The 27,992-nt window shown below is 44.9% G+C and overlaps 3 protein-coding genes across 11 annotated transcripts in view; 1 reads left to right on the forward strand and 2 right to left on the reverse strand.

Annotated features, from left to right (window-relative positions):
- Positions 1-2,484, reverse strand: part of LOC115184263 (transmembrane 9 superfamily member 2) — a 35,410-nt gene extending 32,926 nt beyond the window's left edge. For both annotated transcript variants that reach the window (XR_003874246.1, XM_029745299.1), the window contains exons 1-2: positions 2,119-2,484; positions 1,296-1,363 (exon numbers count right to left, since the gene is read on the reverse strand). Coding sequence is in view for 1 of the 2 variants with exons in the window: in XM_029745299.1 (XP_029601159.1) it covers positions 1,296-1,363; positions 2,119-2,268 (218 nt within the window). In the remaining variant the exon portion in view is untranslated. The remainder of the gene's footprint in view (positions 1-1,295; positions 1,364-2,118) is intronic.
- Positions 2,485-2,852: 368 nt separating this feature from the next.
- On the reverse strand, positions 2,853-27,973 carry LOC115184265 (ubiquitin-associated domain-containing protein 2-like). Its single transcript, XM_029745310.1, has 9 exons — positions 27,793-27,973; positions 27,372-27,496; positions 26,573-26,692; positions 25,060-25,166; positions 12,374-12,497; positions 9,598-9,645; positions 9,220-9,474; positions 4,147-4,512; positions 2,853-4,049 (listed from the first exon to the last, which is right to left on the reverse strand). Exons 1-9 carry the CDS (start codon positions 27,821-27,823, stop codon positions 3,936-3,938), a joined length of 1,290 nt encoding a protein of 429 aa, XP_029601170.1. The 5' UTR covers positions 27,824-27,973; the 3' UTR covers positions 2,853-3,935.
- On the forward strand, positions 14,998-24,691 carry LOC115184264 (G-protein coupled receptor 183). 8 transcript variants are annotated; one of them, XM_029745304.1, is made up of 5 exons: positions 14,998-15,260; positions 17,903-18,216; positions 21,735-22,328; positions 22,374-22,729; positions 23,070-24,691. In XM_029745304.1, exons 2-5 carry the CDS (start codon positions 17,928-17,930, stop codon positions 23,358-23,360), a joined length of 1,530 nt encoding a protein of 509 aa, XP_029601164.1. In that variant the 5' UTR covers positions 14,998-15,260; positions 17,903-17,927; the 3' UTR covers positions 23,361-24,691. The 8 variants fall into 8 exon arrangements, with proteins under 8 accessions (XP_029601164.1, XP_029601169.1, XP_029601162.1 ...); XM_029745302.1 differs by having other exon boundaries at positions 15,001-15,260; positions 21,735-22,729; positions 23,070-23,405; positions 23,502-24,691; XM_029745309.1 differs by lacking the exon at positions 22,374-22,729 and having other exon boundaries at positions 21,735-22,324.
- Positions 27,974-27,992: the final 19 nt, after the last annotated feature.

Here is a 27,992-nt window from a genome sequence, read left to right on the forward strand (position 1 = left end):
AGCTCCTGTGGCTGAGCATGTTGAGGCCTCTAGGATCACATTTAACACAGGTTAATAATAAATAAAGTCATTCAGACCTCACATAACAACCCTAAGTAGCTGTTGTTATCAATGTATCTCATCTTTGATTTAATGCCATTGGAGTTTTCAGATCCAGAGTAAGGACTGAAACTGGTTTTAAGTGGCCTGTTTCTATGACGTAAGCCAATATCTATATCTTCTATTGACTAATTCTCTCTAAAACATGATTCAGCTCATCTTAAACATTAGGCAGCCATTTTGTTGAAGCAGAACTAGTGTAATAGAACAGTGCTTGACTTGGACTGATATAGGTGCCAGTAATGTTTGTATTTAGGTGCAGGAGCTCCACCATACTTTTGAGCTAATATTCTATAAGATGTGCAGGAATTCAAGCAGTAAAATAAAGTTGAGGTGCCGGTACTCAGCTCTGGTGAGTTCCTGTCCAAGTCAAGCACTGCAATAGAGTATTATTAATATGGTCTATGGGCCTCAGAATTCCTAGACCATTGCTTTCCAGTCACAGCTGGATATGGCTGGTGCTGCTATAAAGTGACAGAGCGGGAGAAAGAGACAGGAGAAAGAGACAGGAGAAAGAGAGAGGAGAAAGAGAGAGGAGAAAGAGAGAGGAGAGAAAGAGTAGGAGAGGATCGTGTGTGACAGACAGGAGAAAGAGACAGGAGAAAGAGAGGGGAGAAAGAGACAGGAGAAAGAGAGGGGAGAAAGAGACAGGAGAAAGAGACAGGAGAAAGAGACAGGAGAAAGAGAGAGGGGAGAAAGAGTAGGAGAGGATCGTGTGTGACAGACAGGAGAAAGAGACAGGAGAAAGAGAGAGGGGAGAAAGAGACAGGAGAAAGAGAGAGGGGAGAAAGAGTAGGAGAGGATCGTGTGTGACAGACAGGAGAAAGAGACAGGAGAAAGAGACAGGGGAGAAAGAGTAGGAGAGGATCGTGTGTGACAGAGAGATGCTCTAGTTTATCAGACAGTATAATTGCGCCTAGTCCGACTTCACCATGCTCCTAACACATGTCTGTATCACAAATGTCACTCTCTTCCTTACACGGTGCACTACTTTTGACCAGGGCCTATAGGTCGTTGGTCAAAAGTAGTGCACTGTATAGGGAGCCATTTAGAACGCAACCTATATCTTCCCCGTACACTAAGTCTGCATCTACACAATAAGAACACTGTCCAAAAGCACCAAACCCACAGCCTTCTGCAGCGAGACTGAGAAATGTATTAGACCAATAAGACTTTGTTGTTCCTGATGTACTTACGCAGTGTATTCATAGGGCAAGACAGACTCCACAGAATCCAGTCTGTTCACAAATACCTCGATGGTAGACTGAAAAACAATCAAAAGCATGGTTATTTTCTCAAAATGGTAGATGACAAAAATCGGCAACATCTAGAATACAGCGCACCTTGCAGCTGTTTTTTTCCTCAAAGGCACAATTAGGCTAATGACTAGAGATCTGAAATGGGAGGGAGGAGGGCTACATAACTTTACAGGATTTCTTTATGTCCTGTTCCGCAGTTAAATTGATTCTTATCAGTTCTTATTCAGGCCCTGTAGGGCATGTCTTCTTCAAATAACAACTGTCATGCAGTTGACAGCTCTCTTTTAGATTAGGATAATGCTGAATTTGGGACATAATTATACAATTTAATGACAAGTAACTTCTGATCACTTCTGATCAAAAGTATGGATGAACTAATTAGCTCAATACAACACAAGTTAAGCAGTTGTCTCACAAGTAGTAGCCCAACTAGCTCGTAGAGGGTGCTAATTAGCTAGCTAGCTTTCTAGCGACCAATATGCAATAAAGACAGCTGCTGTGATTAGTTGGCCAACAACACTGGTTCTAACTAACTAGCCACATGTAGATTCTACTAACGTTACCATTGAAGCTGGATAGCTAAGACAGCAAGCTGTTCTGATCCCTTCCAAGGAGTTTCAGAATGCTAACTTTAGCAGCTAGTTAGCAAGTTAACCGGTAGTTAGCTTTACTTGCCAGCTGATAATTAGAAGGGAATAGCATGAAACCATCGGCGCTACTAGCTTATCACAAGGCCCTGCGCATTTTTAGATCCAACTACCTTACAGTCCGGTACTTCATTCTCTTTCCCAGCTTGTCCTGGTTCACAAAAACTAACAGGGGCCAGACCCGGAAGATAGAAACTTGTAGCGCTGTGTAGCAGAAGGAAGATGACCAAAACAGAGCCTCTCGCTCTGTGCAGGGAGCACATTTTCCTCTTCTCTCGACGAACCTGGTTAGCTAAACGTTAATATCTGTCTACACAGGGGGTGACAGGTTAGCTGGCATTTGAATTCACCAGATAGGACAGTTGACATAAGGTAGCTAACGTTAACTAGCTAACGTTAACTAGCTGGTATGTCTGCCTCCGTAGCTACCTAACCTAGATAGTTTTCCTGCAGCGAGCAGACACGTCATCTGCGTCGACATGGATGTTTTCTTCAGTGGAGGATTATGGGACTCTGGAGGTCAAGTTGGCTTGGCTGTTGTTGAAAGAATAGCACTTTGTGTTAAATATAAGACATTGTCCGACTAAATTTAGAATAAAAACGGGTTTATTGTCATGATTTCTAATTCTGCTGAGAATCAAACAGCTAAATTCAGAGCACCTTACAATTTAGACTCTGGCAGGAAGTGCCTATTCCAACAACAACCTGGAGATGGCAGTGTAAAACTAATCTTTCTCTCAAAACAAGAACTAGTATTCTCCATGTTTGTCAGTGCAGTCCTCCCAAAGCACAATAACATGTTATAGGAGTAATGCTGTGAAGTAAAGCAGAAAATCAGAAAAGCATCTGAAGGTGAGAGGTAGGTTTATTCATTAGGCCATTATACTGTTGTAACGCTGTATGGACAGCACTGTTACCACAGCACAGCACATTGCATATATTTCAGTGGTTGGAAGCAGTTTGTTAAATTGTTAATCATTTGTAATCTGTAGCATAATAACACCACACACAGGCATAGGTTAACCAAACAACAAGCACCCCTCAGTTTATACAGTCAGTCACATAAAACAAAACAAAGTAAATAATTATATAAATAAGTGTTAAATCCTCAATGATTGTGAAAAACTAGTTACAGTAATTTTCATAATACCTTGACACCATGATTTTATTCCATAGTGTAGTTAACCAGAATGTAGCCACTGAGCAGCTATACAAGCCATACACTAAGTATTACATATGCAGACGGTTTTCATTGAGTATACAAGATTGACAGCTTCCATAATTTAGTATATTCTCCTCATTTCAAACCCCTTTAAGATGTTAGATTCATTCTGAGTGTTTGCAGAAGTCATCAAACAAACTCCTGTAATCATTGTCCATGGACAAATGACACAAAAGAAAACCTTGAGGGACTGGCGAGTGTGTATGTTTTCTGGACGAAGGTGTGTGTGAGGTGGAGGAAGCCGTAATGAACCATGGTAATGCTAGAGTATAGAGAAGACACTAGATGCAACAAGCCCTGAGAATAGCGGCCTTCTGATCCTCCATCTTCTGTCCCTCGGCAGCAAGGTGACAGGACAGAGTATCCAAACTATCTAGAACAGGGCTGAGCACCCACTACCAGGAAGCAGCCCTCTTCACCCTTCAGGAAGCACAGTGGACAGCCCTCTTCACCCTTCAGGAAGCACGGTGGACAGCAGCAGCATTACTGTCCTCCTCTCTCCTTTCCTCCTAGTAATTGTGTAGTCTGTGTTGAGTTATTCTCTGTGTAGTCCTCTGGAGTTCCAGAGCAGTCCAGTCACCCTGGCCTCAAACCCCAGGCCCATGGCCTCAACCCCAACCCCACCCTGCTCACTGGATCAGACCCAGACTTCATTCTGTTCCCTCTGTTGTTTTTCTCTCTCAGGTTCTACATCTTTCAAACTCCTCCCTACCCTAAATGCTGCAGCAGAAAGTTGGTTGCCACGTTGATGTCGTTGTTGGATGCTCTGAGGGCATCCTGAGCATCTATTCTGGAGAAGCCCATCTCCATCAATCTGGCAACCTAGGGAAACAGAAATAAACACACAAACATCAGAAATGCTAACACGAAACTGGTAAAGAAAGGCAATTCCGTGTCCGCACTCACGCACAGTGCTCACCTGTTCTTCAGCTACAGGAGTGTTGATCAAGGGAGGAGCTGTGGGCTCCAGCAGCGGTGGAGCTGTGGGGTGGAGCTGCAGCGGTGAAGAGGGGTGTGGCTGCAGCGGTGGAGAGGGGTGTGGCTGCAGCGGTGAAGAGGGGTGCGGCTGCGGCGGTGAAGAGGGGTGCGGCTGCGGCGGTGAAGAGGGGTGCGGCTGCGGCGGTGAAGAGGGGTGTGGCTGCGGCGGTGAAGAGGGGTGTGGCTGCGGCGGTGAAGAGGGGTGTGGCTGCGGCGGTGGAGAGGGGTGTGGTTGTGGCTCTGGGGGAAGGTTCTGTCCTCTGTGTCTCAGCGATGGGAAAAATCTGTTCCAGTTCATTAGGCCATTCTGGGAAGGACAGAGAGGGACAATCATGGTGCGTTCAAGACAACTGGGAACTCTGGGAAAAGAAAAAAAGATCACAGACTTGAAAAAATCCCGACGTCAGTGATCTTCAAGTCAGAGAAGTTGGAGCTCTAGGATAATGCCCGAGTTTCCAACTTGTAATTCTGAGATGACCGTTTGAAGTGATTTTTCCCAGTCAGCATTAGTTTTTTCCGCCCAGAGTTCCCAGTTGTCTTGAACGCACTGAAGTTGGAGACTGTGTTCATTTTGGCAGCCATTTTAAATTTAGTATTTTGACTAAAATAGCTTTTAGTCAGTCACATTTTAGTGATTTTGTCCTTCTTAGTTTCAGTTATTGTCAGTCGACTAAAACTCTGGACAATTTTTTCTAGTTTTATTCAGTAATTTTAATCAATGCATTTTCCATGAAATCATTCATATTTAGGCTACCTCTAACTTCCATCATGTGCATATTCAGTCTTGTCCAAATAGGCTTACTAGTATACACTGAGTATACAAAACATTAAGAACACCTGCTCTTTCCATGACAGACTGACCAGATGAATCCAGCTGAAAGCCATGATCCCTTATTGATGTCACTTGTTAAATCCACTTCAATCAGTGTAGATGAAGGGGAGGAGACAGGTTAAAGAAGGATTTTAAAGCCTTGAAACAATTGAGACATGGATTGTGTGTGTGCCATTCAGAGGGTGAATGGGCAAGACAAAATATTTAAGTTCCTTTGAATGGGTATGGTAGTAGTTGCCAGGCACACCGGTTTGTGCCAAGAACTGCAACGCTACTGGGTTTTTCACACTCAACAGTTTCCTGTGTGTATCAAGAAACCACCCAAAAGACATCCAGCCAACTTGACAACTGTGGAAAGCATTGGAGTCAATATGGTCCAGCGTCCCTGTGGAACGCTCTCGACACCTTGAAGAGTGCATGCACCAACAAATAACTTAGCTGGCAACATGGCTATTGTGGCAGTAACCAAAGCCATCATTAACCATAGGCTACAAATACAAAGCCTTGGTTACAGGTTAAAGGTGACAGGCAAAAGGTCTCCCTGTTTTTCCAAACCTTTTTTTATAGAAAAGCTAAATACATCAAAGTGATCTGCAATAATATTTTGGTCAGGGTAGATTTTGTACCTTGATCTAACAGTAAAAGAGGCATGGCTACCTGTCAACATGCTCTTTTGGAATGCTGAAGAAATTTGGCTTGGCCCCTAAAACCCTCACAAACTTTTACAGATTCACAATTGAGAGCATCCTGTCGGGCTGTATCACCGCCTAGTACGGCAACTGCACCGCCCGCAACCCCAGGGCTCTCCAGAGTGTGATGCGGTCTGCCCAACGCATCACCAGTGTCAAACTACCTGCCTCTACCTACAGCACCTGATGTTACAGATCATAAGGGACATCAACCACCCGAGCCACTGCCTGTTCACCCCACTATCATCCAGAAGGAGAGGTCAGTACAGGTGCATCAAAGCTGGGACCGAGAGAAACACATCTATCTCAAGGCCATCAGACTGTTAAACAGCATCACTAGCTGGCTTCCACCCGGTGACTGAACCCTGCTCCTTAGAGGCTGCTGCCCTATGTACATAGACATGGAATCACTGACCACTTTAATAATGTTTACATACTGCTTTACCTCATCTCATATGTACAGTGGGCTCCAAAATTACTGGTACTCCTGACTGGCAATGCACAACCAATACTTACAAAAATATAACCAATAAAATTATAAAGAAACTCATACCAGTCATGTGAGAAATACTGGACTTTATTAATGTTTCAATGGAACCCACCAAAATCATTTGATTTTAATAAAAATCAATGCCCTCCAAATCAAGGTTCCACAATTAATGGCACCCGTAAAGATTGTAACATCTACCAAAATTCAACCAGGAATTAAATTCCACTTATTTAAGTGTACCTAAGTCTTAAAGAACTATATTGAGCCATTACACCACTTCCTGTTTCACTAGGATATAAAAATGAGGTAACACGCATGAAATATCCCGCTGTCATCCAGCACCATGAAGGAAACTAAATAACTGGCAGTTGAAAAGAGACAGATGGTCGTAGACCTTCATATATCACTGAGCTCTGTCAGGGCAATTATTAAAACATCCAAAGATATGGAACAGTTAAACCTCACGGGGAGAGGACACAAATGCATTTTACCCCCCAGGATGGTGAGAGAAGCAACAAAATCCCCAAGAATCACTGTCAAAGAAATGCAGGCCTTGGTGGTGTCTTGGGGTCACCAGGTTTCAGAAAGCACCATCAGACGCCACCTCCACAACCACAGGCTCTTTGGAAGGGTTGCCAGAAGAAAGCCCTTTCTGACCCCAAGACACAGACGCTTGGAGTTTGCCAAACGTAACTCAAATTATGACTGGAAGAGGGTACTCTGGTCAGATGAGGCCAAAATTGAACGTTTTGGTCAGATACAGCATTGGCGTCGAAACAGAGATGCATACAAGGAGAGGCACGGTGAAATATGGTGGTGGGTCAGTGATGTTTTGGGCCTGTTTTAATTCCAGAGGTCCAGGGAAACTGGTTAAGATTGATGGCATAATGAATTCCACCAAGTATCTGACAATCTGGTTGCCTCTGCCAGAAGGCTGGGACTTGGTCATAGGTGGACTTTCCAACAAGACAAAGACCCAAAAACATACCTCAAGATCCACTCAGAAATGGTTCTGTGACAACAAAATCAATGTTCTGCCATGGCCGTCTCAGTCGCCGGACCTCAATCCAATCAAAAACCTGTGGGCTGAGTGGAAGAGGGCAAAGCACAAACTCAAGAATGTGAAGGATCTTGAAAGGATCTGCATAGAGGAATGGTCCAAAATCCCTCCAAATGTGTTCCTTAACCTTGTGAAACATTACAGGAAGAGACTCCATGCTGTTATCCTTGCCAGAGGTGGTTGCACTAAGTACTAAATGAGGAGTGCCAATAATTATGAAACCTTGATTTTGGTGAAATGTATTTTGTATTAAATAATTGTATGATTTTGGTTGGTTCCATTGAAACATGAATAAAGTCCAGTATTTCTCACATGTTGGTATTGAGTTTCTCTCTATAATGATATAGTTTATATATAAGTATTGTTTGTGCATTGCCAGTCAGGGGTAACCAGTAATTGGAGCCCACTGTACCTACTGTATTCTACTTTAGTCAACGCCACTCCGACATTGCTCTAATATCTATATATTTCTTCATTCCATTCTTTCACTTTTAGATGTGTGTGTATTGTTGTGAATTGTTAGATATTACTGCACTGTTGGAACTAGGAACACAAGCATTTCACTACACCCACAATATCATCTGCTATATATGTGTGTGACCAATAAAATGTGATTTGATTTAAAGACTCATCACAATGATCAGAAATGCACTACGTGGCTATAGCTAGCTAACTATCTCATTATCTGCATATGAGTCATCATTATTGACTTCCATGTTTATTTTTCCAGATATACAAGTGTCTAATCGCATCATGTCAGCTTCATTTCTGAAACAGAGACAATGACTCACACAAGCCATGTCTGTAGCTTGTGTTCCTTGCAGTATGCCACTGGCCTTTTCATTAGGCCCTCAAATAATATCATTCTTGCATTCTATGGCCAGAAAAATACATCTTCACCAACATTTAGAAATGACAGCTAAATGTAGTCTGATTGTTTTGGGGGGTTCAGGCTTATTTAATGAAGCCTAAAATAACATTATTATTAAGTGTTACAGTTTTTTGTGGAAACCTTTGCCAGTCACCTTTAAACAATTTACAGCTCTGGTTCTCTCCCTCATAACAGCCGTAGGGGCTAAATAGCATTGAATCAATTGAAATGGGGAGAATCTGAGCTCTCCAACAATGCCAGAATTATTGCTGTACTCCTGATATTAAATAAAAAGCATTACATAGTATTACCAATTATTTAAAAAAGGCAAATGGCAAAATATGGCTTCGGATGTGATCAAAGCAAAAATGGCCAATATAAACATGATTGTTTCTATACAGAATAACGGTCATGTACACTTTAGAAGAGCCCTGCCTGCACATCAGTTCAAAAGACAGTGACCACCGGGAGCTGTGTGTTAGAAAGGCAGCAGGACTATAAACTCAAGTAGCCTACGCATGTGAAGGACATTCATTCTACCAATGAGAAGATTGCATTAAATATTCTGCAAAGACATGCATGCTTCAGATTGGCCAAAACTGATCAGAAGGAGGGTCATGTCAAATGGAATGTCCATTACTCTGTCTGTGTGTGTGTAGTACTGTGTGTGGTACTGTGTGTGTGTGTGTGTGTGTGTGTGGTGTGTGTAGTACTGTGTGTGTGTGTGTAGTACTGTGTGTGTGTGTGTGTGTAGTACTGTGTGTGTGTGTGTGTGTGTGTGTGTGTGTGTGGAGTACTGTGTGTGTGTGTGTGGAGTACTGTGTGTGTGTGGTGTGTGTAGTACTGTGTGTGTGTGTGTGTGTGTGTAGTACTGTGTGTGTGTAGTACTGTGTGTGTGGTGTGTAGTACTGTGTGTGTGGTGTGTGTGTAGTACTGTGTGTGTGTAGTACTGTGTGTGTGGTGTGTGTAGTACTGTGTGTGTGTGTAGTACTGTGTGTGTGGTGTGTAGTACTGTGTGTGTGTGTGTGTGTAGTACTGTGTGTGTGTGTGGTGTGTGTATGTCTGTCCATACCTGTGGCTGTGGTGGTCTGTGATTCCTCGTGGCCTGCTGGAACTGGGCCAGCAGCATCTGTTGATCATGGAGATCCATCCTCTGCTGTCTCTGGATGTCCAGCGTAGCCCCCATCCCCAGGGGGGTTTCACTGGGGGGCAGAGGCCCGGAGAACAGGGGCTCCAGGACCAAGGCCCCTACACGGGACAGCCACCGGGGTACGAAGAGAAGCCGCTGCACCCTCAGAGCATTTCCGTGGTACAGCTTCCCAGAGAGCTGAGGGAAACACGCTGTGGTTCAGACTGTGGGGTTGCGTGTGGATTTAGAACTTCTGAAGAAGCCACTGCGGTTGGGTAATACTGGTTGCTATGCAACAGGGTCAGTGTGGTGTGAACTCACCAGTCCACTGAGAGCAACGAGCCACATGAACGGACTGGAGGTCAGGAGCTGAAACAACACAGAGACATATTAACCCCTGACCCCCACCATGCTGAATTAACCATATTAACCACTGACCCCCACCATGCTGAACACTATGTAACTCTACATATTAACCACTGACCCCATCATGCTGAACACTATGTAACTCTACATATTAACCACTGACCCCCACCATGCTGAACACTATGTAACTCTACATATTAACCACTGACCCCCACCATGCTGAACACTATGTAACTCTACATATTAACCACTGACCCCACCATGCTGAACACTATGTAACTACATATTAACCACTGACCCCCACCACGCTGAACACTATGTAACTCTACATATAAACCACTGACCCCCACCATGCTGAACACTATGTAACTCTACATATTAACCACTGACCCCCACCACGCTGAACACTATGTAACTACATATTAACCACTGACCCCCACCATGCTGAACACTATGTAACTCTACATATTAACCCCTGACCCCACCATGCTGAACACTATGTAACTACATATTAACCCCTGACCCCCACCATGCTGAACACTATGTAACTACATATTAACCCCTGACCCCCACCATGCTGAACACTATGTAACTACATATTAACCACTGACCCCACCATGCTGAACACTATGTAACTCTACATATTAACCCCTGACCCCCACCATGCTGAACACTATGTAACTACATATTAACCACTGACCCCCACCACGCTGAACACTATGTAACTACATATTAACCCCTGACCCCACCATGCTGAACACTATGTAACTACATATTAACCCCTGACCCCACCATGCTGAACACTATGTAACTCTACATATTAACCACTGACCCCCACCATGCTGAACACTATGTAACTACATATTAACCCCTGACCCCCACCATGCTGAACACTATGTAACTACATATTAACCCCTGACCCCACCATGCTGAACACTATGTAACTACATATTAACCCCTGACCCCCACCATGCTGAACACTATGTAACTCTACATATTAACCCCTGACCCCCACCATGCTGAACACTATGTAACTACATATTAACCCCTGACCCCACCATGCTGAACACTATGTAACTCTACATATTAACCACTGACCCCCACCATGCTGAACACTATGTAACTACATATTAACCACTGACCCCCACCATGCTGAACACTATGTAACTCTACATATTAACCCCTGACCCCCACCATGCTGAACACTATGTAACTCTACATATTAACCCCTGACCCCCACCATGCTGAACACTATGTAACTCTACATATTAACCCCTGACCCCACCATGCTGAACACTATGTAACTACATATTAACCACTGACCCCCACCATGCTGAACACTATGTAACTCTACATATTAACCCCTGACCCCCACCATGCTGAACACTATGTAACTCTACATATTAACCCCTGACCCCACCATGCTGAACACTATGTAACTCTACATATTAACCCCTGACCCCCACCATGCTGAACACTATGTAACTACATATTAACCACTGACCCCCACCATGCTGAACACTATGTAACTCTACATATTAACCACTGACCCCCACCATGCTGAACACTATGTAACTCTACATATTAACCCCTGACCCCACCATGCTGAACACTATGTAACTACATATTAACCACTGACCCCCACCATGCTGAACACTATGTAACTACATATTAACCACTGACCCCCACCATGCTGAACACTATGTAACTACATATTAACCCCTGACCCCCACCATGCTGAACACTATGTAACTCTACATATTAACCACTGACCCCACCATGCTGAACACTATGTAACTCTACATATTAACCCCTGACCCCCACCATGCTGAATACTATGTAACTACATATTAACCACTGACCCCCACCATGCTGAACACTATGTAACTACATATTAACCACTGACCCCCACCATGCTGAACACTATGTAACTACATATTAACCACTGACCCCCACCATGCTGAACACTATGTAACTACATATTAACCACTGACCCCCACCATGCTGAACACTATGTAACTACATATTAACCACTGACCCCCACCATGCTGAACACTATGTAACTCTACATATTAACCCCTAACCCCACCATGCTGAACACTATGTAACTCTACATATTAACCCCTGACCCCACCATGCTGAACACTATGTAACTACATATTAACCCCTGACCCCACCATGCTGAACACTATGTAACTCTACATATTAACCCCACCATGCTGAACACTATGTAACTCTACATATTAACCCCTGACCCCACCATGCTGAACACTATGTAACTACATATTAACCCCTGACCCCACCATGCTGAACACTATGTAACTCTACATATTAACCCCTGACCCCACCACGCTGAACACTATGTAACTACATATTAACCCCTGACCCCACCATGCTGAACACTATGTAACTCTACATATTAACCCCTGACCCCACCATGCTGAACACTATGTAACTCTACATATTAACCCCTGACCCCCACCATGCTGAACACTATGTAACTCTACATATTAACCCCTGACCCCACCACGCTGAACACTATGTAACTACATATTAACCCCTGACCCCACCATGCTGAACACTATGTAACTACATATTAACCACTGACCCCCACCATGCTGAACACTATGTAACTCTACATATTAACCCCTGACCCCACCATGCTGAACACTATGTAACTACATATTAACCCCTGACCCCACCATGCTGAACACTATGTAACTCTACATACCTGCAGGCCTACAATGTAAACCAGGGACTTGTTAGTTATGGAGATCTGACCAAGGAGTTGAGTGACTGGAACCTTGGGGATGGAGGAGTAGAAAGGTACAAACAGGCTGAACACTGGGCCTAGTCTGGAGGAGAGAGGGGAGGGGGAGAGGAGGGGAGGAGAGGGGGGAGGGGGGGGGGGAAGAGGGGGGGGGGGGAGAGGAGGGGAGGGGGAGAGAGGGGAGAGAGGGGGAGAGGAGGGGGAGGGGAGAGGAGGAGAGGGGGGGGGAGGGGGAGGGGGGAGGAGAGGGGGGAGGAGAGGGGGGGGGGGGAGGAGGGGGGGGGGGAGGAAGAGAGGGGGGGAGGGGGGGAGAGGAGGGGAGGAGAGATGAGAGGGGGGGAGAGGAGAGAGAGGGGAGGGGGAGATGGTTACATTGACATTTTAGTCATTTAGCAGACGCTCTTATCCAGAGCGACTTACAGTAGTGAATGCATACATTTCATACATTATTTTTTTAATTTTTCTCCGTACTGGTCCCCCGTGGGAATCGGACCCACAACCCTGGCGTTGCAAACACCATGCTCTACCAACTGAGCCACACGGGTTAAAACAATGTTCTGTTCACATACACCAAAACGCTAAGCAGATCTAATTCTATTTCTAATAGAGGAAGTAAGAGTGAATCATGATAGACCAGCAGCTAACCTCAGAGCCCTGCCATTACAGTCACCCACACCAGGACACGCACAGTCACCCACCCACACCAGGACACGCAGTCACCCACACACACCAGGACACCCACAGTCACCCACACACACCAGGACACGCACAGTCACCCACCCACACCAGGACACGCACAGTCACCCACCCACACCAGGACACGCAGTCACCCACACACACCAGGACACCCACAGTCACCCACACACACCAGGACACGCACAGTCACCCACCCACACCAGGACACGCACAGTCACCCACCCACACCAGGACACGCACAGTCACCCACCCACACCAGGACACGCACAGTCACCCACACCAGGACACCCACACACACACCAGGACACGCACAGTCACCCACACACACCAGGACACACACAGTCACCCACACCAGGACACCCACAGTCACCCACCCACACCAGGACACGCACAGTCACCCACACCAGGACACCCACAGTCACCCAAACCAGGACACCCACAGTCACCCACCCAAACCAGGACACCCACAGTCACCCACACACACACACAGTCACCCACACCAGGACACACACAGTCACCCACACCAGGACACCCACAGTCACCCACACACACCAGGACACGCACAGTCACCCACACACACCAGGACACCCACAGTCACCCAAACCAGGACACCCACAGTCACCCACCCACACCAGGACACGCACAGTCACCCACCCACACCAGGACACGCACAGTCACCCACACACACACCAGGACACGCACAGTCACCCACCCACACCAGGACACGCACAGTCACCCACCCACACCAGGACACGAGCATCACAGGATGAGCAATATCTGATACGGTGAATCATATCTGATATGTCCATGTTTGATGCAGACACGGAAACACATTTCAGTACACACACACACACACCACTACTACTAGTAATAGTGAGAGCCTGAGGGTATGAATACAGTTCCTATTAAAAGTAGAGATTAGATTCATTTTTAATGAACTCCACATGAAGGGTCAGAATGAGGAACATGACAGCAGCCCAGAGAGGTCATGAGAGGGTCATTAGTAGTGATGGGAGGAAACAAATCCATACAGTTCCATTTCAAAGTGTTATTTTTCTGCTAGTTGGCTGTAGCTGCACCAAAACAACAGTATGTTTCCTTCACAGCTTGTTCTCCTTTTTAAATAGGGAGTCTCTCTCTCTCTCTCTCTCTCTCAAAATCACAGTAACGAATTGCAATACATATAGAATTGTAAGAAACACAATACATATTTTAAATCGACACCTAAGTATGATGATAACATCACACCACGAGGCCCCCGGTCACGTCACACCACGAGGCCCCCGGTCACGTCACACCACGAGGCCCCCGGTAACGTCACACCACGAGGCCCCCGGTAACGTCACACCACGAGGCCCCCGGTAACATCACACCACGAGGCCCCCGGTAACATCACACCACGAGGCCCCCGGTAACGTCACACCACGAGGCCCCCGGTAACATCACACCACGAGGCCCCCGGTAACACCACACCACGAGGCCCCCGGTAACATCACACCACGAGGCCCCCGGTAACGCCACACCTCGAGGCCCCCGGTAACATCACACCACGAGGCCCCCGGTAACACCACACCACGAGGCCCCCGGTAACACCACACCACGAGGCCCCCGGTAACATCACACCACGAGGCCCCCGGTAATTCCCAGCCCTAGTCACGATTGGGTCAATATCCTTCTTCCTCTTTACTCTAATTTCCACTGTTCACCTTAAGAACAAGTTTCCACTCATATTTGTGCCCTTGATATTATCTTGAGTGCTTGATAACCTTAAACATGAATACACATGATGAAAATGATTCATCCTGTTGATCAAATCAATTAATCTTTATACATTTCAAAGAGACGCGCACACGCACGCACGCACGCACACACACACACACACACACACACACACACACACACAGAATAAATGTAGGGAGGGGTTGCTTGCAGTGCAGGAAATGAAGTGTGTGTTTGGGTACAGGCTGTGGCAGAAGCTGCACACTTCTGCATAGTCGGCCGTAGCTGATGCAACAGAGAAATATATCTATACTGGTTGAGTTTCATTCTCTGGCTGACCTGACACATGGCTCTGGAGTCTGTTCCACACACAGGAGACCAACGTCTCTTCTGAAACATCACTGATGACTGGGAATTAAGAGCACTTCATCTGGTGAGTACAGTATCATACAGTATGTATGGCTAATACAGCATGTGGTTAACACAGATATGGTACAGGCTAATACAGTATGTATGGCTAATACAGCATGTGGTTAACACAGGTATGGTACAGTATCATACAGTATGTATGGCTAATACAGTATGTGGTTTACACAGATATGGTACAGTATCATACAGTATGTATGGCTAATACAGTATGTGGTTTACACAGGTATGATACAGTATAATACAGTATGTGGTTTACACAGATATGGTACAGTATCATACAGTATGTATGGCTAATAGAGTATGTGGTTAACACAGGTATGGTACAGTATCATACAGTATGTATGGCTAATACAGTATGTGGTTTACACAGGTATGGTACAGGCTAATACAGCATGTGGTTAACACAGGTATGGTACAGTATCATACAGTATGTATGGCTAATACAGTATGTGGTTTACACAGGTATGATACAGTATAATACAGTATGTGGTTTACACAGATATGGTACAGTATCATACAGTATGTATGGCTAATACAGTATGTGGTTAACACAGGTATGGTACAGTATAATACAGTATGTATGGCTAATACAGTATGTGGTTTACACAGGTATGGTACAGTATCATACAGTATGTATGGCTAATACAGTATGTGGTTTACACAGGTATGGTACAGGCTAATACAGTATGTGGTTAACACAGGTATGGTACAGTATAATACAGTATGTATGGCTAATACAGTATGTGGTTTACACAGGTATGGTACAGTATCATACAGTATGTGGTTAACACAGGTATGGTACAGTATCATACAGTATGTATGGCTAATACAGTATGTGGTTTACACAGGTATGGTACAGTATCATACAGTATGTATGGCTAATACAGTATGTGGTTAACACAGGTATGGTACAGTATCATACAGTATGTATGGCTAATACAGTATGTGGTTTACACAGGTATGGTACAGGCTAATACAGTATGTGGTTAACACAGGTATGGTACAGTATAATACAGTATGTATGGCTAATACAGTATGTGGTTTACACAGGTATGGTACAGTATCATACAGTATGTATGGCTAATACAGTATGTGGTTAACACAGGTATGGTACAGTATCATACAGTATGTATGGCTAATACAGTATGTGGTTTACACAGGTATGGTACAGGCTAATACAGTATGTGGTTAACACAGGTATGGTACAGTATAATACAGTATGTATGGCTAATACAGTATGTGGTTTACACAGGTATGGTACAGTATCATACAGTATGTGGTTAACACAGGTATGGTACAGTATCATACAGTATGTATGGCTAATACAGCATGTTGTTACCCAGGTATGGTACAGTATCATACAGTATGTGGTTTACACAGGTATGGTACAGTATCATACAGTATGTGGTTTACACAGGTATGGTACAGTATCATACAGTATGTATGGCTAATACAGTATGTGGTTTACACAGGTATGGTACAGTATGTTGTTTACATAGGTATGGTACAGTATCATACAGTATGTATGGCTAATACAGCATGTGGTTAACACAGGTATGGTACAGTATCATACAGTATGTATGGCTAATACAGTATGTGGTTTACACAGGTATGGTACAGTATCATACAGTATGTATGGCTAATACAGTATGTGGTTTACACAGGTATGGTACAGTATGTTGTTTACATAGGTATGATACAGTATGTTGTTTACACAGGTATGGTACAGTATCATACAGTATGTATGGCTAATACAGTATGTGGTTTACACAGGTATGATACAGTATCATACAGTATGTGGTTAACACAGGTATGGTACAGTATAATACAGTATGTATGGCTAATACAGTATGTGGTTTACACAGGTATGATACAGTATAATACAGTATGTTGTTTACACAGGTATGGTACAGTATAATACAGTATGTGGTTTACACAGGTATGTGTGTATAATACCAGTGATGTAAAATAAAAATACATTAATGTACTACTTTAGTTTTTTGTAGATTCTGTACTTTAATTTTTATATTTTTGACAATTTTACTTAACTCCATTCCTAGAGAAAATATTGGACTTTTTACTCCAAACATTTTCCGACACCCAAAGTACTCATTGCATTTTGAATGCTTAGCAGGACAGGAAAATGGTGAAATTCACGCACTTTCAAGAGCACACGTGGTCGTCCCTCCTGCCTCTGGCCTGGAGGACTCACTAAACAAGAGATATATACTTTCACTTTTGACACTTAAGAATATTTACAACCAAATACTTTTAGACTCTTACTCAAGAAGTATTTTACTGGCTGACTTTCACTTTTACTTGAGTAACTTTCTACTAAAAAAAGGTATCTATACTTTTACTAAAGTATGACAATTGGGTACTTTTTCCACCACTGTATAATACAGTATGTTGTTTACACAGGTTTAAGCATAGATATTTTTCACAGGAAAGTGAATTTTCCCCACAAATTGTGGGTATATTTTGGTTTGCAATTATTTCATGCGTTCATAAGTGTTATAGAGCAAATGATGCATGACAAATGGAACATTGCTCTTATTTTGTCCGTTGATTTTAAACTACTGCAAGTGTCCACAATCTTATGAGGCATACCCATCTTCACCCAAACCCTCATCTGCTGTGCTTCAGATTATACTTCCTGTTACTAACCATCATGTCGTGGTTGGAGGGTGTGAACTCCACGCTGAACCTTCACTCCAACACCTCCTCCTCCCTGGTCTGCACCAACCTGTACGACCACCGCCCCGTCGCCCGCGTCATCATGTCTCTCCACTACAGCCTGGTCTTCATGCTCGGCCTCCTAGGTAACGCCCTGGCACTGCACGTCATCAGACCCAACTTGGCCAAGATCAACTCCACCACACTCTACTCTGCCAACCTGGCCGCCTCCGACGTCCTCTTCACCCTGGCCCTGCCTCTGAGGATAGCCTACTACGCCCTAGGTCAGTGATACCACACTACTTCCGCCCTAGGTCAGTGATACCACACCACTTACGCCCTAGGTCAGTGATACTCCCACTACTACGCCCTAGGTCAGTGATACTCCCACTACGACGCCCTAGGTCAGTGATACTCCCACTACGACGCCCTAGGTCAGTGATACTCCCACTACGACGCCCTAGGTCAGTGATACTCCCACTACGACGCCCTAGGTCAGTGATACTCCCACTACGACGCCCTAGGTCAGTGATACTCCACTACGACGCCCTAGGTCAGTGATACTCCACTACTACGACGCCCTAGGTCAGTGATACTCCACTACTTACGCCCTAGGTCAGTGATACTCCACTACGACGCCCTAGGTCAGTGATACTCCACTACGACGCCCTAGGTCAGTGATACTCCCACTACGACGCCCTAGGTCAGTGATACTCCACTACTTACGCCCTAGGTCAGTGATACTCCACTACTTACGCCCTAGGTCAGTGATACTCCACTACGACGCCCTAGGTCAGTGATACTCCACTACGACGCCCTAGGTCAGTGATACTCCACTACGACGCCCTAGGTCAGTGATACTCCACTACGACGCCCTAGGTCAGTGATACTCCCACTACGACGCCCTAGGTCAGTGATACTCCACTACAACGCCCTAGGTCAGTGATACTCCACTACTTACGCCCTAGGTCAGTGATACTCCACTACTTACGCCCTAGGTCAGTGATACTCCCACTACAACGCCCTAGGTCAGTGATACTCAAATGGTGGCTCGTGGGCCACATCCGTTTAAAAATAGTTTTGAAGTAGTTTAAAACAAACAACTAAAAGCAGATAGTAGGTATGTGGAAATTATACAGTGCCTTCAGAAAGTGTTCATGCCCCTTGACTTCTTCCACATTTTGTTTTTACAGCCTGAATTAAAATACACACAATACTCCATAATGAAAGTGAAAACGTTTTGACATTTTTGCAAATGTATTGAAAATTAAAACTCTTAGAAATATCTAATTTGCATAAGTATTCAAATCCCTGAGTCAATTCTTTGTAGAAGCACCTTTGGCAGTGATTACAGCTGTGAGTCTTTCTGGGTAAATCTCTAAGAGCTTTGCACATTATTATTTTTATAATTCTTTTTAAAAAAAACTGTCAAATTGACTGACCATTGATAGACAGCCATTTTCAAGTCTTGCCATAGATTTTCAAGCCGATTTAAGTTAAAATGGTAACTATCCACTCAGGAACAGTCAATGTCTTCTTGGTAAGCAACTCCAGTGTATATTTGGACTTGTTTAGGTGTTTTAGGTTATTGTCCTGCTGAAAGGTGAATTTGTCTCCCAGTGTCTGTTGGAAAGCAGACTGAACCAGGTTTTCCTCTAGGATTTTGCCTGTGTTTATAGCTGTATTCCGTTTCTTTTTATCCTAAAAAATTCCCTTGTCATTGTCAATGACAAACATACCCATAACATGATGCAGCCACCACCATGCTTGAAAATATGAAGAGTGGTACTCCGTGATGTGTTGTGTTGGATTTGCCCTAAACGTAACACTTTCTATTCAGGACTTTGTTTTTCAGTATTACTTAAGTGCCTTGTTGCAAACAGGATGCATGTTTTGGAATACAGGCTTCCTTTTCACTCTGTCATTTACGTTAGTATTGTGGAATAACTACAATGTTGTTAATCCATCCTTAGTTCTCATATCACAACTATTATACTCTAACTATTTCAAAGTCACCATTGGCATCATGATGAAATCCCTGAGCGGTTTCCTTCCTCTCCGGCAACTGAGTTAGGAAGGATGCCTGAATCTTTGTAGTGACTGGGTGTATCGATTCATCATGCAAAGTGTAATTAATAACTTCACCATGCTCAAAGGAATATTCAATTTCATTGAAAAAACTTCCCCGGTCTTTGTGGTTGAATCTGTGCTTGAAATGTATTACTCGATTGAGGGACCTTACAAATAATTGTATGTGGGGTACAGACGTGGGGTAGTCATTCAAAAATTATCTTAACCACTATTATTGAACATGGAATGAGTCCATGCAACTTATTATGTGATTTGTTTAGCACATTGTTACTCCAGTACTTATTTCAGCTTGCCTTAACAAAGGGGTTGATTACTTATTGACTCAAGACATTTCAGCTTTAAAAGAATTTCTCCAAAAATGTCTAAACTAAATTCCACAGTGACACAAAATGTAATCCATATTGCATTCAGGCTGTAACACAATAAAATGTGGGAAAAGTAAAGGGGTGTGAACAGTACTTGCTGTAAGTAAAAATACTTTCAAGTACTACTTAAGTCTGTTTTTTTTGTATCTGTACTTTACTTATTCATTTTTTTTTTTTTACTACTTTTACTTCACCAGATTCCTAAAGAAAATAATGTTGTTTTTATCCCATACATTTTCCCTGACACCTGACAGTACTAGTTACATTTTGAATTCTTAGCAGGATATGACAAGTGTCCAATTCACACATTTATCAAGATAACATCCCTTGTCCTCCCTACTGCCTCTGATCTGGTGGACTCACTAAACACAAATGCTCTGTTTGTAAATGGTGTCTGAGTGTTGGAGTGTGCTCCTGGTTATCTGTAAATGGTGTCTGAGTGTTGGAGTGTGCTCCTGGTTATCTGTAAATGGTGTCTGAGTGTTGGAGTGTGCTCCTGGTTATCTGTAAATGGTGTCTGAGTGTTGGAGTGTGCTCCTGGTTATCTGTAAATGGTGTCTGAGTGTTGGAGTGTGCTCCTGGTTATCTGTAAATGGTGTCTGAGTGTTGGAGTGTGCTCCTGGTTATCTGTAAATGGTGTCTGAGTGTTGGAGTGTGCTCCTGGTTATCTGTAAATGGTGTCTGAGTGTTGGAGTGTGCTCCTGGTTATCTGTAAATGGTGTCTGAGTGTTGGAGTGTGCTCCTGGTTATCTGTAAATGGTGTCTGAGTGTTGGAGTGTGCTCCTGGTTATCTGTAAATGGTGTCTGAGTGTTGGAGTGTGCTCCTGGTTATCTGTAAATGGTGTCTGAGTGTTGGAGTGTGCTCCTGGTTATCTGTAAATGGTGTCTGAGTGTTGGAGTGTGCTCCTGGTTATCTGTAAATGGTGTCTGAGTGTTGGAGTGTGCCCCTGGCTTTCTGTAAATAAATAAAAACAAGAAAATGATGTCATCTGGTTTGCTTAATATAAGGAATTTGAAGTCATTTATACTTTTGATATTTAAGTACATTTAAAACCAAATACTGTCAGACTTTTACTCAAGTACTATTTTACTAGGTGCCTTTAATTTGAGTAATTTTCTATTAATGTATCTTTACTTTTACACAAGTATGACAATTGGGTACTTTTTCCACCACTCGGTGTGAATACTTTCTGAAGGCACTGTAAGTTTTTAAATGTAGGTTGATAATATCCATACAGACACTTTTTCCAGAGAGACAGATCCCTGTAGCCCTGGCCTCTTGTTATGTTCCAGAAGTGGACTAACCTCTCTTGGTAATCTTTCAGTCTCCCTGCCTCTGCCTCTAGGTTTCCACTGGCCCCTGGGGGAGACCCTGTGTCGGCTCACCGCCCTTCTGTTCTACGTCAACACCTACGCAGGAGTCAACTTCATGACCTGCCTGGCCGTAGACCGCTTCGTAGCCGTGGTTCTCCCTCTACGTTACACCAGGTTCTGCCGGGCCCGGACCGTCCGCTACGTCTGCGTAGGGGTGTGGGTTCTAGTCCTGGTCCAGACGTTACCCCTCCTCTCCGTGACCATGACCCGGGCCGAGCCGGACGGGACCACCACCTGCATGGAGTACCCCAACTTTGAGAACGGGGCCGTGGAGGGCCTCCCCTACGTCCTCATTGGAGCCGTCGTCATGGGATACGGCGTTCCCGTTGCTACCATCCTGTGTTGCTACTTGGTGTTGCTTTGGAAGCTGCGGCTGGTGACGAGAAGTGGGGTCGGTGGGCGAGGTCACAGGTCATTGAGGAGCCAGAAGGCGACGGGGGTGATAGCAGGGGTAGTGTTGGTGTTTGTAGTGTGTTTCAGTCCCTATCACATCAACATCCTGCAGTATATGATCCGAAAGCTGAGATACACACCAGACTGTACCGAGCTACAGGCCTTTCAGGTAGTTATCTCCACACCAGACTGTACCGAGCTACAGGCCTTTCAGGTAGTTATCTCCACACCAGACTGTACCGAGCTACAGGCCTTTCAGGTAGTTATCTCCACACCAGACTGTACCGAGCTACAGGCCTTTCAGGTAGTTATCTCCACACCAGGCTGTACCGAGCTACAGGCCTTTCAGGTAGTTATCTCCACACCAGACTGTACCGAGCTACAGGCCTTTCAGGTAGTTATCTCCACACCAGACTGTACCGAGCTACAGGCCTTTCAGGTAGTTATCTCCACACCAGACTGTACCGAGCTACAGGCCTTTCAGGTAGTTATCTCCACACCAGACTATACCGAGCTACAGGCCTTTCAGGTAGTTATCTCCACACCAGGCTGTACCGAGCTACAGGCCTTTCAGGTAGTTATCTCCACACCAGTGGAGGCTGGTGGGAGCAGCTATAGGAGGATGGGTTTATTGTAATGGCTGGAATGGAATAAATGGAACGAGTCAAACGTGGTTTCCATCTTTTTGATGTGTTCCATGAATTCCATTCATTACAACGAGCCCTTCCTCCTACAGCGCCTTTACCAGCCTCCACTGACACACAAACATAGGCCTATCTGTTAAAATCATTGGATTTTTGTGTGTGTGTGTGTGTGTTGACCATGAGATTGTGTATTTAAGCGTGTGTGCAATGTCCATCTCCAATCCACGTGTGAGCGACTCCTCCACTAACCCCTCTCTCCCATCCCTTCAGATGTCTCTACACTTCACAGTGTGTCTCATGAACCTCAACTGCTGCCTGGACCCCTTTGTCTACTTCTTTGCCTGTAAGGGTTACAAGAGGAGGGTGATGAAGATGTTGAGGGTTCAGGTCAGCGCCTCTTTCTCCAGCACGGTCCGAACCGGGGAGGACACCCCCTTCAAACGGGGAGGGACCCGGGACGGGAGGAGCAGGCTGGGTAGCCGCGCAGCTTGTCCTGTTGCTTTAGATGATGTTACCAATACCATTCCTGGGCCAGAGACTGAGACAGGAGCCGGAGACTGAGACAGGAGCCGGAGACTGAGACAGGAGAGCCGGAGACTGAGACAGGAGCCATATCCAACCAACTACCCCAGAGACAGGAGCCACATCCAACTAACTACCCCAGAGACAGGAGCCACATCCAACTAACTACCCCTGAGACAGGAGCCATATCCAACTAACTACCCCAGAGACAGGAGCCACATCCAACTAACTACCCCAGAGACAGGAGCCATATCCAACTAACTACCCCTGAGACAGGAGCCATATCCAACTAACTACCCCAGAGACAGGAGCCACATCCAACTAACTACCCCTGAGACAGGAGCCATATCCAACTAACTACCCCTGAGACAGGAGCCATATCCAGCCAACTACCCCAGAGACAGGAGCCATATCCAACCAACTACCCCTGAGACAGGAGCCATATCCAACCAACTACCCCTGAGACAGGAGCCATATCCAACCAACTACCCCTGAGACAGGAGCCATATCCAACCAACTACCCCAGAGACAGGAGCCATATCCAACTAACTACCCCAGAGACAGGAGCCATATCCAACTAACTACCCCAGAGACAGGAGCCATATCCAACCAACTACCCCAGAGACAGGAGCCATATCCAAACAACTACCCCTGAGACAGGAGCCATATCCAACTAACTACCCCAGAGACAGGAGCCATATCCAACCAACTACCCCTGAGACAGGAGCCATATCCAACCAACTACCCCAGAGACAGGAGCCATATCCAACCAACTACCCCTGAGACAGGAGCCATATCTAACTAACTACCCCTGAGACAGGAGCCATATCCGGCTGAGTAGCCCCAGAGCCTGTCCTGGTCCTGGTCCTTGAGATGACCACCACTAGGCCATAGAGACACAGACCCACTAGTCTGTCCTGGTCCTGGAGATGACCACCACTAGGCCATAGAGACACAGAACCACTAGTCTAGACACATTTATTTGTCCTGGGTTATATTCACACCAAACGGAAGAAAAAGGAACTGAAACAGAGAGAGACTACCTGAACTTGTGCAATAACAAATGCTTGTTTTAATTTGACATCCTTGCTCACTCTGCTATTTCAAAACTAATGTGAAAAAGATGGAAGGTCCCATAAACACAAGAAAACAGCCCTGCCTTTACAAGGTTCCATAACTAAAAGGGCCACCTACACAACAGGATGCCGTATGCAGAGATACAATCCTACCTTTACTGATTCATCTTCAACATTTCCGGCACATTGAACTTTGTACAGATATTTATGCTTTTCCTAATTAAATGCTTTCACTTCCAATACTTCCTTTTTAACTGCTGTTTGAAGTGGAATTAAAACCATTCTATTTCACAAGGTCTGGCCTAAACTTAATGTCTTTAGTTTCATACCTGGTAAACTTAACACAGACAACTCACTTCCCTAAAAGAGCGACACAACACTTCTCTCTATTAGGTAAAAGGTCAAGGAGTACCAGTACTTCCTAGTTGGCCTGCAGCTGGTTTGGAAGTAGCTGCAGCACATTGAGCCCCTCATTGATCTCACTGCTCTCTAGTGGTGTTAATACAACGTTACACCTTCAGTGAACAAGTGCACACTTCAAGGAAAGGAGCCCATAGGAGCAAGGGATTGATTTAGGGATTGAGCTCAGGTGTCAAGGACATGTGTGAAGCCAAGTTAGAGGTCCAGCTGTGAAGGACAGGTGTAAAGGTAGAGGTACTCACAGTCCGGCAGGCAGCTCAGCCACCTGGTAGTCAAACAGGTAGTGAAACGCTTCGGCCAGCAGGAAGTCCACCAGTGCAGTGAGCACCCACGTCCCAAACAGGAAGGACTACAGGAAGAACCAAGATGTTACAGTTAGGCCTACAGGAAGTGCCAGGATGTTACAGTTAGGACTACAGAAAGAACCAAGATGTTACAGTTAGGACTACAGGAAGAACCAAGATGTTGCAGTTAGGCTTACAGGAAGAGCCAATATGTTACAGTTAGGCCTACAGGAAGAGCCAAGATGTTGCAGTTAGGCCTACAGGAAGAACCAAGATGTTGCAGTTAGGACTACAAGAAGAACCAAGATGTTACAGTTAGGACTACAGGAAGAACCAAGATGTTACAGTTAGGACTACAGGAAGAACCAAGATGTTACAGTTAGGACTACAGGAAGAACCAAGATGTTGCAGTTAGGCCTACAGGAAGAACCAAGATGTTGCAGTTAGGCCTACAGGAAGTGCCAGGATGTTGCAGTTAGGCCTACAGGAAGTGCCAGGATGTTGCAGTTAGGCCTACAGGAAGTGCCAGGATGTTGCAGTTAGGCCTACAAGAAGAACCGGGATGTTACAATTAGGCCTACAGGAAGAACCGGGATGTTACAATTAGGCCTACAGGAAGAGCCAGGATGTTACAGTTAGGCCTACAGGAAGTGCCAGGATCTTACAGTTAGGCCTACAGGAAGAACCGGGATCTTACAGTTAGGCCTACAGGAAGAACCGGGATCTTACAGTTAGGCCTACAAGAAGAACCGGGATCTTACAGTTAGGCCTACAGGAAGAACCGGGATCTTACAGTTAGGCCTACAGGAAGAACCGGGATCTTACAGTTAGGTCTACAGGAAGAACCGGGATCTTACAGTTAGGCCTACAAGAAGAACCGGGATCTTACAGTTAGGCCTACAGGAAGAACCGGGATCTTACAGTTAGGCCTACAGGAAGAACCGGGATCTTACAGTTAAGACTACAGGAAGAACTGGGATCTTACAGTTAGGCCTACAAGAAGAACCGGGATCTTACAGTTAGGCCTACAGGAAGAACCGGGATCTTACAGTTAAGACTACAGGAAGAACCGGGATCTTACAGTTAGGCCTACAAGAAGAACCGGGATCTTACAGCTAGGCCTACAGGAAGAACCGGGATCTTACAGTTAGGCCTACAAGAAGAACCGGGATCTTACAGCTAGGCCTACAGGAAGAACCGGGATCTTACAGTTAGGCCTACAGGAAGAACCGGGATCTTACAGTTAAGACTACAGGACGTGCCAGGATGTTGCAGTTAAGACTACAGGAAGAACCTGGATGTTATAGTATGAAACAATGACATAACATAAAATCATATCATCATCACCACATCGTCATGATAATTTGATTAAACAACTGATCATCTGTGCAGCACGACTGCAATAACCACCAGCTGGAATGTGCCCAGTGAGTCTAACATAGATTTACAAACTAGGCTGAAATGAACTTACAGCAAACTTTGTGCTGCCGAAGCGTCTCTCCAAGATGCGGAAGTTGTAGATGAGCAGACTGTTGCAGAAGGTGTCCTTTAGGTCCAGACAGATCAGTCTGCCACACACTAACCGCCACACCTTATAGAGGAGGAGGGTTATTACACAGTACACACATCACAGAGTTTCTAAACCCAGAGGTGCAACATCACAACACTTCTGGGAACACTACAGAAACACACCTTATAGAGGAGGAGGGTTATTACACAGTACACACATCACAGAGTTTCTAAACCCAGAGGTGCAACATCACAACACTACGGGAACACTACAGAAACACACCTTATAGAGGAGGAGGGTTATTACACAGTACACACATCACAGAGTTTCTAAACCCAGAGGTGCAACATCACAACACTTCTGGGAACACTACAGAAACACACTTGGCAGACCAGATCGAAAAATGTGTCCTTAGTTATTCATTTTCTCAACATCTAAATGCAAAACCGAGATTTGAGCCAATGTCTTAAGTAGCTGAAACTGTCATTACTACAACCACGTGAAAGTGACAAATTGACATGTAATCATTTTTATCAAAAACAACTTTATATCGAAGGAGTGCCTTGAGTTGACGGCCTGCACATGCGCAGTTCGGCGCGACTACGTGTTTCTGGGTATGAGTTTAGCCGAAGGTCGGCTACAAGCGTGATCAGGGATTTCTATTGGAGAAGCAGTTTCTGCCTATCTTCATACTGTACTGTCTTTGGCAATATGACACACAGGAGATAGGAGAGGTTTACGACACTCTCTCTTCCACTACCTGGTGCTGCTGCGTGATGGCCTGCAGGCTGTAGGTGAACAGGTGATGGTACTGCGGCAGGAGGGTTAGCACGACAGTCAGACCACTGAGGACCAGGAGGAGACCTTTAGACAGGGGGGCCTTATCTGTGGGGGGAGGCAACCAATCAATCAATCACCTACCTGTAGGGCACAATCAATTTGATACTCTATCAGAATTTACAGCACAGAGTACTTGTTCCTGGTAACGTTAAATACTGTATGGAAATGTGGGTTCTGTCTACAGTACTGAGCCAGCATTAAGCGTCGTTTATTCAATGAAACATGGTATAGGCTCGAATCGTCCAAATACTGAGATTCATCTAGAATGAATGACAGCGCAAAGCTGCGAGACAGGACCGAGAGAAATCACTCGTACACGAATCAACTAGTCTGGTACTTACCGAGCCCTCGGGAACCGGTGGTCGTGAACATGATGGAAAACGAAAAAAATAGAATGACTGTCTGTGTGAAGGTACAAACTTAGCTATAGTAGCTAAAAGTTACAAAGAAAGAAAAACATCATAGGGAGACAGAGGGGAAGGGGTATCGAGTACGGTGGTCGAGATCGTCCAAAATTGCTCGAGATTGTTATTTTTGACAC

Source organism: Salmo trutta, unplaced genomic scaffold (assembly GCF_901001165.1).
Source record: "Salmo trutta unplaced genomic scaffold, fSalTru1.1, whole genome shotgun sequence".
NCBI lineage: Eukaryota > Metazoa > Chordata > Actinopteri > Salmoniformes > Salmonidae > Salmo > Salmo trutta.